Source organism: Camelina sativa, chromosome 5 (genome assembly GCF_000633955.1).
Source record: "Camelina sativa cultivar DH55 chromosome 5, Cs, whole genome shotgun sequence".
Taxonomy (NCBI): Eukaryota; Viridiplantae; Streptophyta; class Magnoliopsida; order Brassicales; family Brassicaceae; genus Camelina; species Camelina sativa.
The window spans coordinates 171,214-181,823 of NC_025689.1; the positions used below are offsets into that span (position 1 = coordinate 171,214).

Consider the following 10,610-nt stretch of genomic DNA (forward strand, 5'->3'; position numbering starts at 1 on the left):
AAACACCAAAATGAAATGAGTTGGATATGAATGCATATATGCACCTTACAAATTAAACGAAATTAGGAAGTGGAATAATTACGAGTACTATAGTCTATACAAACATCAATAATTTCAAACGTTTAAAGTTTAAACCTTAAGGGTTTACGAGAAATTAATTAGTTGAACATTAATTTTTTTTTTTTTAAAGAGAGAAATTAGCTCGACCTGCCACATTGTCTCCCCAGTCCAGTAAGGCTTAAGTGACCTAGACCTCTCTCATTGGTTGTATGACACGTCATCACCATCATCTATTACCAAACATAGAAAATCCTCAAGTCATGTCTACTTACTTAGTGTATATAAAGCCAATTTAACAACACAAATCTCTGTCAGAACGAATATTTTCAGATTTATACATTATGTAAAAAGCCTCTACTTTAATTTTCTTTTTGTGCCATATAGTTGGCCAACTACATATTTTCGTTACAAAATTTTCAGTATCAATCATTTGTTAAAACTTATATATATATATATATATATATATATATATATCTCATACTACTGAAACCACCCAAAATAAAAAGAAGCCGAGATTTCTCCTCTGCTTTTTATAAGATTTGATGGCGGGTGATAATCCTTGGTTCAAAAATCCAATCCAGAACTATAACTTTGGGAGCAGCTCATCTCATGATCGTCATGGCTTAGTGGTGGAGGATCAGCAAGAAGAAAACATGATGATGATAAAAGAACAAGACAGGCTACTTCCGATAGCAAACGTTGGAAGGATCATGAAGAACATTCTCCCACCAAACGCAAAGATCTCTAAAGAAGCCAAAGAGACTATGCAAGAATGTGTCTCCGAGTTCATAAGCTTCGTCACCGGGGAAGCATCCGATAAATGCCACAAGGAGAAGAGAAAGACCGTCAATGGAGACGATATCTGTTGGGCCATGGCAAATCTAGGGTTTGATGATTACGCCGGCCAGCTTAAGAAGTACTTACATCGTTTCCGAGTTATTGAAGGTGAGAAAGCTAATCATCACGGCAAAGGAGGTCCTAGTAAATCCTCACCAGATAATTAATTAATCTATCTCTTTAGCTTCTTTAGATTGATTGGTTTGCTAATTTCCCCATTTTTATGTGTCATCTTTGTTTAACTCGATCCGACCAGCTTCTTTTTTTTATCAATCTTGTTTTGTTTTGTTAAAAGAGCTTCTTCTACCAGTTCACATATAGCTCTAAGCGATCTACATATATAATTAAATAAATATATATGATTGTATAACATGTCCTTACATATGTGGTTAATATGAGGCAGTGGATCAAACAATTCTGTGTTCGGATATATTGCTGATTATTGTGGTCTTTAATTTAATTCAGAAAGTTGAGATCCATGTGCGTGTATATATTATTATCGAGCTAGATAGGTTTTCTTCTCTACATTCTAGTTTGTTGATCTCTTCTAGCTCTTGGTCAGGTGTGAGGTATATAATTACCATGCGCTTGTATGCTCTAGACTATATAATCCCTCTACAGTACGAAAATTAAGTTGTCATTTCCTACTTTGTGGAATTGCTTATTCAGTTAAAGCAATTATTATTATTTTTTCGACAAAAAAGGTGAAAGTAGTCGACTTTTCAGTATTTGTATTATTGAAAGTCGTCACTATAACTGGCATTTGCATATAGTAGATTATTAGCAGTTTAGCACTAGTTAATCAGCACTAAATTGCAATTCCGTACACATATGATATATATAAAGTTACTACTTCAGTATTGTTTCTTTAAGACTAATCAAATATTAAAACTCTATGTCGATATAGATTTACTATTTCGGGGATTCGCTTTCTGAACAGTAAACAGTACTCCAAAAATAAGAAAAATTAAAAGAATTGGTTAAATCGATTAGTTAAGCTCTCGAGTGGTCCAATAGATCCAGACCAGCTAGTTCTCACTGGTTCTTTTATTGATTTATAATAACCCTAGATCCCTGGACCATCCAAATAAAGAAAGCTTTACATAAATACTCTTTTATGATCTGACTCACACTAGGAACGTATGCTTTTCTCCATATTTAAATTTGACCACTAAACTTTTATTAATACCCATTTCAACTGTTGGCTGATCAACCAAATATGTCACGGCTACGGCTTCTCAAATTAAATAATACTAGAATATATGTATGTATCTGTTAATTATATCGAATGCATGATCTTATGTTAAATGTTCTTAAGATTAGTTACAATAAAGCACAAATTAAGGTTCTCAATACTATTAGCTTATAATAAATCACAAATTAATGTTCTCAATGTTCAAAATAGTGTTACGAAATTTGAATAGTTGTTTGCTCGAATTTGTGTCTCGTGATATACAAGCAAATTAACTTCTTCTTTTTTAATCAAAGTAGAACTAATCACAGTTGAATGTAATTAATTAATATATTTTGACATTACAAACCGAGAGAGTGCATTTTGTTTTATCACCTGGATATGAATATCATTTTCATCTACCTGGTGATGGATATATATATGTATACAAAAGGAGTGGATAAGATTTGGGTTGTACGTCTTTGATCTCCCACAGGTGAGATTGTGAGAACGCGCAACTCGAGTTCCAAGAGTTTTAAAAGCGTGGCTACTTTCTCTTTGAAGTTCGTTAAACGATATGAGATCTCACATTCTTACATATATTTAAAGATATTGATAACGAAGACATGCATGCACACTAATTCGCCTTAAAAAAAAAAAACGTTTGAAGAAGAGCGACCAATTATAGGCACATAGTAATCCTAAATGACGACTAAATTATTCCTCAAATAAAACAAACCAAAGGATTCTAATACATTACAAATTATTTGAATACGAAAAAAAAGAAAAAAAAAATATTTGAATACGAAAATAATATATGTATACTACTGGTACTTATTTCCAGTTGTTCTATACTTCGATTCTACTATAAACAACGTAATAAGTAACGCTTTTTTTAGGTAATAAGTAACAATCTAGCTAGGGGATTCGATCTTCTCATGTCAGTTTAGAGAGATAATTATAAACGTACTTTTAGTTTGACCATCTTAATATTATTATGCATTCTAGTTTGACCAAAAAAAAAAACGTAGTTTTAGTAACAACAAGAAAACGTCTAGTCATCAAGGCCGGCGTCAAAGTTTCATATTCCGGTAGATCGGAGAGCGTATTCTTGCACCAGCGCTGCAAACAGAGACTGCCTTTCCAGCAAACGAGCCGGGCTATCGAACTCTTTCGCTTTCCCTGTTCAAAATTTCCATATGAAAAGTGAAAAGACCAACAAGACAACAAGAACACTTAAGTTGAGTTTGTTTTGTTTGACATACCAGCGTCTATGACCAGGACTCGATCACCGTCCATCACTGTAGGAATCCGGTGGGCGATGCTGATAATGGTGCAGGACTCGAAGTCTTCTCTTATGATCTTCTGGATCACGGCGTCCGTTTGTGAATCAACGGATGCAGTTGCTTCGTCTAGGAACAGAAGTCTGCTCCGTTTCAGCATTACCCTCCCTAAACATAGAAGCTGCCTCTGCCCTACGCTCCAGTTCTCCCCATTATCAACCACTGTTCCAATCAATCAATAACTCTGACTTATTATATAATCCCTAATCCTAGGTATATATATACACAAAGAGACCAAACTCACCCAAAGAATCGAGTTTCTCAGGCTTGGTAGCAACAACATCCTTGAGTTGGCATCTTTCAAGGCTCTGAAATTACAAGAAACAACAGATTATGTAATGGTATATGGAATAAAAATTGGTTGTAGCTTAGAAGATATATCATAGCTTAATAATATCATCATCACCTTCCAGATTTCGTCGTCAGAGTATTGCTCAGTTGGGTCGATGTTGCTCCTCACGGTTCCTTCAAAGAGGACAGGTTCTTGCGGAATGATTCCGAATCTTGACCTGAGATCATGCAGCCCTATTGTGCTGATATCAATCCCGTCTATGATTATCTTCCCTCCTGACGGTTCTACAAGCCTGAACAAGACCTGTATCAAAGTCGATTTCCCGCTTCCCGTTCGTCCAACCACACCAACCTTCTCTCCTCCTTTGATGTCTAGAGTGATTCCTTTGAGCACTAGTGGAGTGTTCGCTCTGTAGCGCACCTGCAGTTGTTTACACACACACACACACACATCCTTCACATGTTTGAACACTTGAGACGATGAGTTTTTAATAACAAAGAGCTGTTTAGTTTCTATATAACTCACCTTGAGGTCTTGCAGATGTACATTGCCATGGAAGGGCCAATTCGAAGGTGGAAGGTTATCTTTGCGCTCCCACTCGGATTCAGATGGAATGTCAGTGAACTGTTTGATCCTTTCAACAGAAACCATCTTGTTCTCAACAAAGCAGCTCATGTATATAGCCCAGAACAGAACCGAGTTCAGGGACAGACCATACGAAAGGGACAGTCCTACATTCTCTGCATCACACCAAAACAATATCCATGATTGACAATACTGATTTCAACTTGTCAAAAATTTGGAAGGGTTTGGTGATCCTCTACCTGGTCTGATAACGTTGCTGGGTAACAATACCATACACAAAGCCGAGATGCAGAGCACCCAGCTTCCAATAAGCTCTAGCCTAAACCCGAGCCATTCGTTTGAGCCATTGTTGTGGAAGTCCATCCTGAGATTGGCGTTGACACGCTTCACGTTTTCTTGCATAAACAACTCCTGCTTCCTGAATGATCGGATCGTCATCACTCCAGCTATACTTTCTGAGAAATGGTGGATGATGGGAGCCTTTGTGATCGAGTCCAGGCGAGTCAATTCACGGGAAGAAGCGAGGTAATAGTTCTGAAGATCAAAAAGCAAAGTGACGTTTAAGAACATCATACATATTCAAAGAAAAAAAAACATCAGAACATATGGAATCAAAAGAGATGCCTACCCGGTACCAGATGTTAAGCCATCCAAGGGGAATCACAAAGAATGCAGTTGGCCAAGCGTACTGGCAAGTAACTATGAAAATGCTCAGAAGAGTGGTGTACATTGAGGCCACAAGTCCGAGCATAAACGGAATGAGGATATCGATGTTGGTCTGATCAGTAGATGCCTGCAATGTTCGAAAGAGAAAGAAACCTTTAACATCTCTGCTAAAATCTTATGTAAGCAGCATGAAAAGGGTTGGAAAAGTTTGTCTCACCCGACTGAGAATTCTTCCGGATGGCGTGGTGTCGAAGAACGACATTGGAGCGTGTAAGATACTGTTAAGAATCTGTCGGAAAAATATCTGAGCAGTCTTGAGTCCCAGGTGAGTGATGTAATATGACCTGAGGGTCACCAAAACGATGGAAACAAGTGCAATAATGACGTATACACGGATGAAAACGGAAGCGTCAAATGAAATTGCATTCTTGGCTGATGTTTCGTATGCAAGCCAGTAATCGCTGGCCATTAGAGCACCCTGCCACGTCAGAGAGAAGAACACCACAAGCACAATGCCCCACCAGCCGTAGGCCTCAGTGCAGTACTGTTTGTAAACTCTCAGGCTGACCTGTCCGATTTCCCTTTCCTCTTCTTTGATAAGCTTCGAGCCATCTTCTACGGCGTGAGAGCCAAGAAATGACTTGACATGCTCATCGTTTTGATCACTTAAGCGAGGAGACTCCATGGACGTTCTCGGAGAGCTTGCATGGGGAGATTTTGGTGTTCTTGGGGATGTTGCGATTGTTGCTGCTGCTGCTGCTGCAGAGTCTACACCGGCATCAACTAGCTCCATTGATGTCTCATGTGCAGCCACAAGTTCCCCAAAATCCAACCCGGAGTTTACTAATTCCTCATATCTTCCCGACTCAACAATCTTCCCCTCCCGCATCACCTGAAAGTCTCATTTCGTAAGAACAAGCTCTAGTCTCTGGATTCCAATAAGATAAAAGTATGAATCATTATTGTACCAAGATGCAGTCGACGTTGTGCAAGAAATCCACTTGATGGGTTACGAGCAATATGGTCTTGCCTTTCAGAGCTCCTCTTACACAATTCTATACAAAAACATCACAATAATAAGAATCAACATGTATTCTAGTAATACATCAAAGAGTTCTTTTGTCCCTTGTTACCTTGAATATATCAGAACCGGTATGAGCATCCACGGCGCTAAAAACATCGTCGAGCAAGTATACATCGCATTCCTGGTACACCGCACGTGCGAGCTGTATACGCTGCTTCTGCCCTCCGCTGAGGTTGATTCCGCGTTCCCCAATCTCTGTCTGATCCCCAAACTCCATCATTTGTAGGTCTTTGTCAAGGCAACATACACTGACAACTTCGTCGTACTTGTCTCTAACCATTGGAAGACCAAACAAGATGTTGTCTTGAACAGTCCCGTTTTCGATCCATGATGTCTGCCCTACATAACCAGTGCTCCCACAAACCCTCACCTAGAAATAAAAACGAATCAATCAAATGTTCTCAGAGTGTTTGTTCTTTAAAATCTACAAACAACATAAACAAAACAAAGTCGCACCTGTCCCGAGATTCTGTGCATTTCGCCAAGAACAGAAGCTAACAGAGAAGATTTCCCTGAACCAACGGTTCCAACTATAGCGGTGAGCTCTCCTTTCTTAACCTTAAAGTTGATATCACTGAGAGCAGGTTCGTTGTCCTCATCATCCCAACTAAAGCTTCCATCTCTAACCTCCACGGCAGTAGTATCATCACAGCCCAAGGATCTCTCCACAGCATCTTCCGAAAGCTCTTTGCTCATCATGTACGAGTCCAGTCTTCCCAGAGAGATCATTGCCTGCGAGAGAGATATCATAGACTGAGGGAAGGTTCTGATGGGTTCTTGCAGGATCTTGAAAATGGTTGTGGTGGTGAAGACAGTCCCAGCGTCAAGCTTGACACCCAAGGCAAGAGCGGTGGCGAAGGTGAGGGCAGAGATAAGCACTGGCGTGCTCCAGAGGACAATGATGTTGCCGGCTATGGAGTAGAGAAACTTGGATAGCCAACCAAACTCCATGTCCCTAAATTTGAGGATCCTCTTGTTGAAATGATTCTCCCATGCCTGGAACTTGATGACTCGCATATAATTGAGCATCTCGTTGGTGGCCTTCATCCTAGAATCTCGGTTTCCCATCAGACTGAATTGGTAGCTGTTGTTTCTCTTAGTTCCAAGGAGGATGAAGACGAACACTCCAGTCAACCCAATGACCGCCGTCACTACAGACGCGCCTAAGCTTCCGTAGAGGAGCACAAGCGCAACAGTCACTTGCAAAGGCATGAGCCAGATTGCGTGGAGCTGAAGCATCATGTCAGAGAGCTGCTGTGCGTCTACGGCCATGTAATTCACGATTTGGCCGACGCCGTGGTTCTGACGCGCGGAGCCGGTGAGCTTTAAACATTTCTTGTAGAGTGCAGTGATCAGAGTAGACCTTATGAGCATTCCAAACTTCTGGGACTCGAAATTGAACTGATGCGTCGTCAAGACCTCGACGAATTTGGCAACGAGGAGGATGAGGACGAGGTAGTAACCCTGCCACGGCGATGATCTCTTGCCGGAGGTGAAATCGACGAAGCTCTGGATGAGAACGGGGCCAACGTACATGACACCGAGACGGACGATGGCGAGAATGGCGGTGTAGAGGATCTCCTTCCAGAAACAACGGATGAGAGTGGTACGCACAGGGTGGCTCGAGTTCTCCGAGGGGTTGGGCCAACAGGACTCGAAGAGAAGGGCGAGCCTCTCTGCTTTGTGCTCCGGAGAGAGCGTCGGAACTTGTTGGAGCGTCAACGGGGATTTGTAGCCTTTGGTGAGTAGAGGATTCATCCATAACCAGAACGTTTTGGAGAAAGCAGAGGCTGATGCGTAGGGAGAGACGTTGTTGGATTTATCCAAAGCGGCGTCGTCCGTAGGAGGAGGACTGTTGGACTCCGCCGTGGCGATGCCGGTGGTTCCTCTGACGGAGGCGACGAGCAGGAAGGCGGTTAACGGGAGGGAGAAGAAGGAAGCGACGTCTTCTTCTCTGAGGAGAGTCACGGTGGCGTCGGAGGAGATGAAACGGAGAATGGCGGAGACGGAGAAGAGAGCAGTGAGGAAGAAACTCGAAATCCAAAAGATTCTGAGGGATAAAGGATGATAGAGAGAAGCGAATCGCTTCTGGTGGATGAGGATGACGGCGATGACGACGTGCGTGACGGAGTGGATAAGCCAAAAGAGAGGGTCGATGAGGAGGCTCCATGGTCCCTGAGACGGAGTGCGTGGCTTCCTAGTGAAGGACAAAACGCAGAGCAAGACGGAGCAAAGCGACAAGAGAAGGGTGGCTACAAGCGTCGTTTTGAACCACGCGGTTGTTGTTGTTGTTGTGGTTGCACGGTGTCCGAGAAGAGGTTTTGTAATCTGGGCGTCTCCTCCGTTGGTTTCGGAAGAGGAAGAAGAAGAAGAAGAAAAGAGCTTGAGAAGAGCGAAGCAGAGGAGGAGGATGAGGAAGAGAAGATCAACGGCGGAGAAGAGAGCACGTTGAGGGCATGGAGAGAGCAAAACAAATCTTAGCCATTGGATTGCAACTGGGAGTGATGATGTCTGTTCTAATACGGCTGAGGATGAACAAGATAGCTCGGAGAGCCACGAAGAAGAAGAAGAAAGCCACCACATTTTCTCAGGGCAGAGAGATTGAGAGAGAGGGAGAAGCAATTATTTATTGGTGATCTTTTACTTTAGTAGTATAAAATTATAGACGTTTTGTTTATTATTCAACATAATATACTAATCTAATCATACTAGCTAATGTGTGTGTGACGACGACTAAGGAGTTTTGAACTTTGTAGTCAGTCGTCCACAAAATTGAAGTTTCGGAAAGAAATCAAAAAATCATTATTAAAAACAAACAAAAACTGCTGCCAGGACTTTTATGATTACTGACCTGACGATTAGATTTTTTTTTTCTTTGGTAATGATAGCAACTCTGCATCCAATCTTTTTTTTCCTTCTTTTTTTATATCGTTTGTTTATTTTTGGAAAATGAAAATCAACTACAGGTTCAATTTTATTACTATTACCATTACTACAATTTTACAACTTTGAATGAAAAGACAAACTCCATTGGGATAGAATTACATGTACTAGCTAGTACTCTTATAAGAAAAAGTCTTATCCTTCTAATATTTGATGAGAAAAATCTGAGTTAAGACAGGTTTTGATTAAACAAATAAAGAAAAGTTACACTTGGTTACATCCTCCCCTCTTGACTAGTACTACTTTATATAAGAATAAAGGCAAAAAAAAATAAGGTGTATGGAAATTTAGAGGTGCAACTCGTGCGTGCAAGACTTGTCTTTCATTTAGACTTTTTACTAGTAGTATTAAACAAGATAATTTATAAACCAAAAAGTCTCATTGTTTAATTAATTAACTTTTGTCTTTTAACTCCGAGTATGAGGTAGTAGATGGGTCAATAATTATGACTGCTCGAGCAAATTATTGGACCCAAGCAAAGCAACCAACCCCATGCATATGACCCTTCTTCTTTTTTTCTTTGGACAAACTCATGACCCTTCTTCTTATATCATGGAATGATGCTGCAAACACATGTTGTATACTGTATTATATAGTACTACTTCAAAAGAGTTGTTGTAATAATATGTAAAAGGAATTTATAAGAAAAAAGTAAGTAAAACTGTAGCTACAGTACTAGAAAGTGAATAAAAAAGTTAATTAATTGCCTAGGAAAGAACAACTAACTATAGCTCCAGTACTAAAAAGTGTATACCCTCGTGTTTTTTGTAAGAAAGAACAACTAGTATATAGCTCTGCACTCTGCAGTACTAAAAAGTAGCTGCTGTTATCTTGCTTACGTAAGGGTGAAAAATCAGTTTTCGAATAAGAAGGAGAGAGAGTGTCTTAATATCAAACATCAACATTTTTTTGCAGGCTACTTGGCTTCCTTCCTCCTCCTCTCCATATGCGAATTCTGTTTTTCCGATTCCCTTTCTTCTCCTTGTTTACGTCAACAATCTACATATATATATGTCACTGAAAAACGATCAACATAGTCATAGAATTTGTTTGACAATAAAAAAAAAAAAAGCCATAGAATTTAAGTACGGCATGTTACCTGTGGCTGAATTATTAGTTAGTAATAATAAAGTAAGTATCTTATTTTATAAAGTCAACACACCTTTACCTTTACATGATCTGAGATCCGATCAGAGCCATCGGAAAATGACATATATATATATTCATAAAGCTCAATATCAATTGTATTGTTGTTTGTTTTTTTTCTTTTACAAACAAATTGTTTGTTGTTGTAACCACTAAATCTTTTTGCTTCCATCACGTGGCTTATAATATTGCGTCCGTTCACTAAAATCTCACGAACTTTCATTCTTTCCGCATATCTTATTGTGTCTGGCTAGTAGTATTTTGTTTTTTTGTTTGTTTGTATTGAATACTGATAACAAGTATACGTGGGTTGATCATGCACAAGTACTAGAATATTAATTTCTAAACAAAATCTGCGGAAAACTTAGCAATTTTGATAAAGTAAAAAAAGACAAAGTTAATAAATTAAACAACATGTTTTATTAGGAGTAGTATACTTTATAGTATATGCTTAGAAGAAAAATACAACAGTTGTTTCCGGGC

The 10,610-nt window shown here is 39.6% G+C and overlaps 2 protein-coding genes across 2 annotated transcripts; one reads left to right on the plus strand and one right to left on the minus strand.

The window, feature by feature from the left end:
* Positions 391-1,286, plus strand: LOC104784514 (nuclear transcription factor Y subunit B-5-like). The gene has a single exon (XM_010509549.2). The coding sequence runs from the start codon at positions 603-605 to the stop codon at positions 1,062-1,064; it is 462 nt and encodes a 153-aa protein (XP_010507851.1). The 5' UTR covers positions 391-602; the 3' UTR covers positions 1,065-1,286.
* On the minus strand, positions 2,949-8,621 carry LOC104784515 (ABC transporter C family member 4-like). Its single transcript, XM_010509550.2, has 11 exons — positions 6,495-8,621; positions 6,088-6,408; positions 5,923-6,009; positions 5,172-5,846; positions 4,917-5,081; positions 4,528-4,822; positions 4,229-4,443; positions 3,818-4,123; positions 3,656-3,719; positions 3,334-3,573; positions 2,949-3,250 (listed from the first exon to the last, which is right to left on the minus strand). Exons 1-11 carry the CDS (start codon positions 8,619-8,621, stop codon positions 3,150-3,152), a joined length of 4,596 nt encoding a protein of 1,531 aa, XP_010507852.1. The 3' UTR covers positions 2,949-3,149.

Excerpts from the sequence above, each read along its gene's own strand:
- LOC104784515 (XM_010509550.2), bottom strand. The coding sequence starts at position 8,621 with ATGTGGTGGCTTTCTTCTTCTTCTTCGTGGCTCTCCGAGCTATCTTGT. Across the intron at positions 5,847-5,922 it reads ACAACGTCGACTGCATCTTG|GTGATGCGGGAGGGGAAGAT; the intron begins GTACAATAATGA and ends TGAGACTTTCAG. Across the intron at positions 3,574-3,655 it reads TGAGAAACTCGATTCTTTGG|TGGTTGATAATGGGGAGAAC; the intron begins GTGAGTTTGGTC and ends TGATTGGAACAG.
- LOC104784514 (XM_010509549.2), top strand. The coding sequence starts at position 603 with ATGGCGGGTGATAATCCTTGGTTCAAAAATCCAATCCAGAACTATAAC.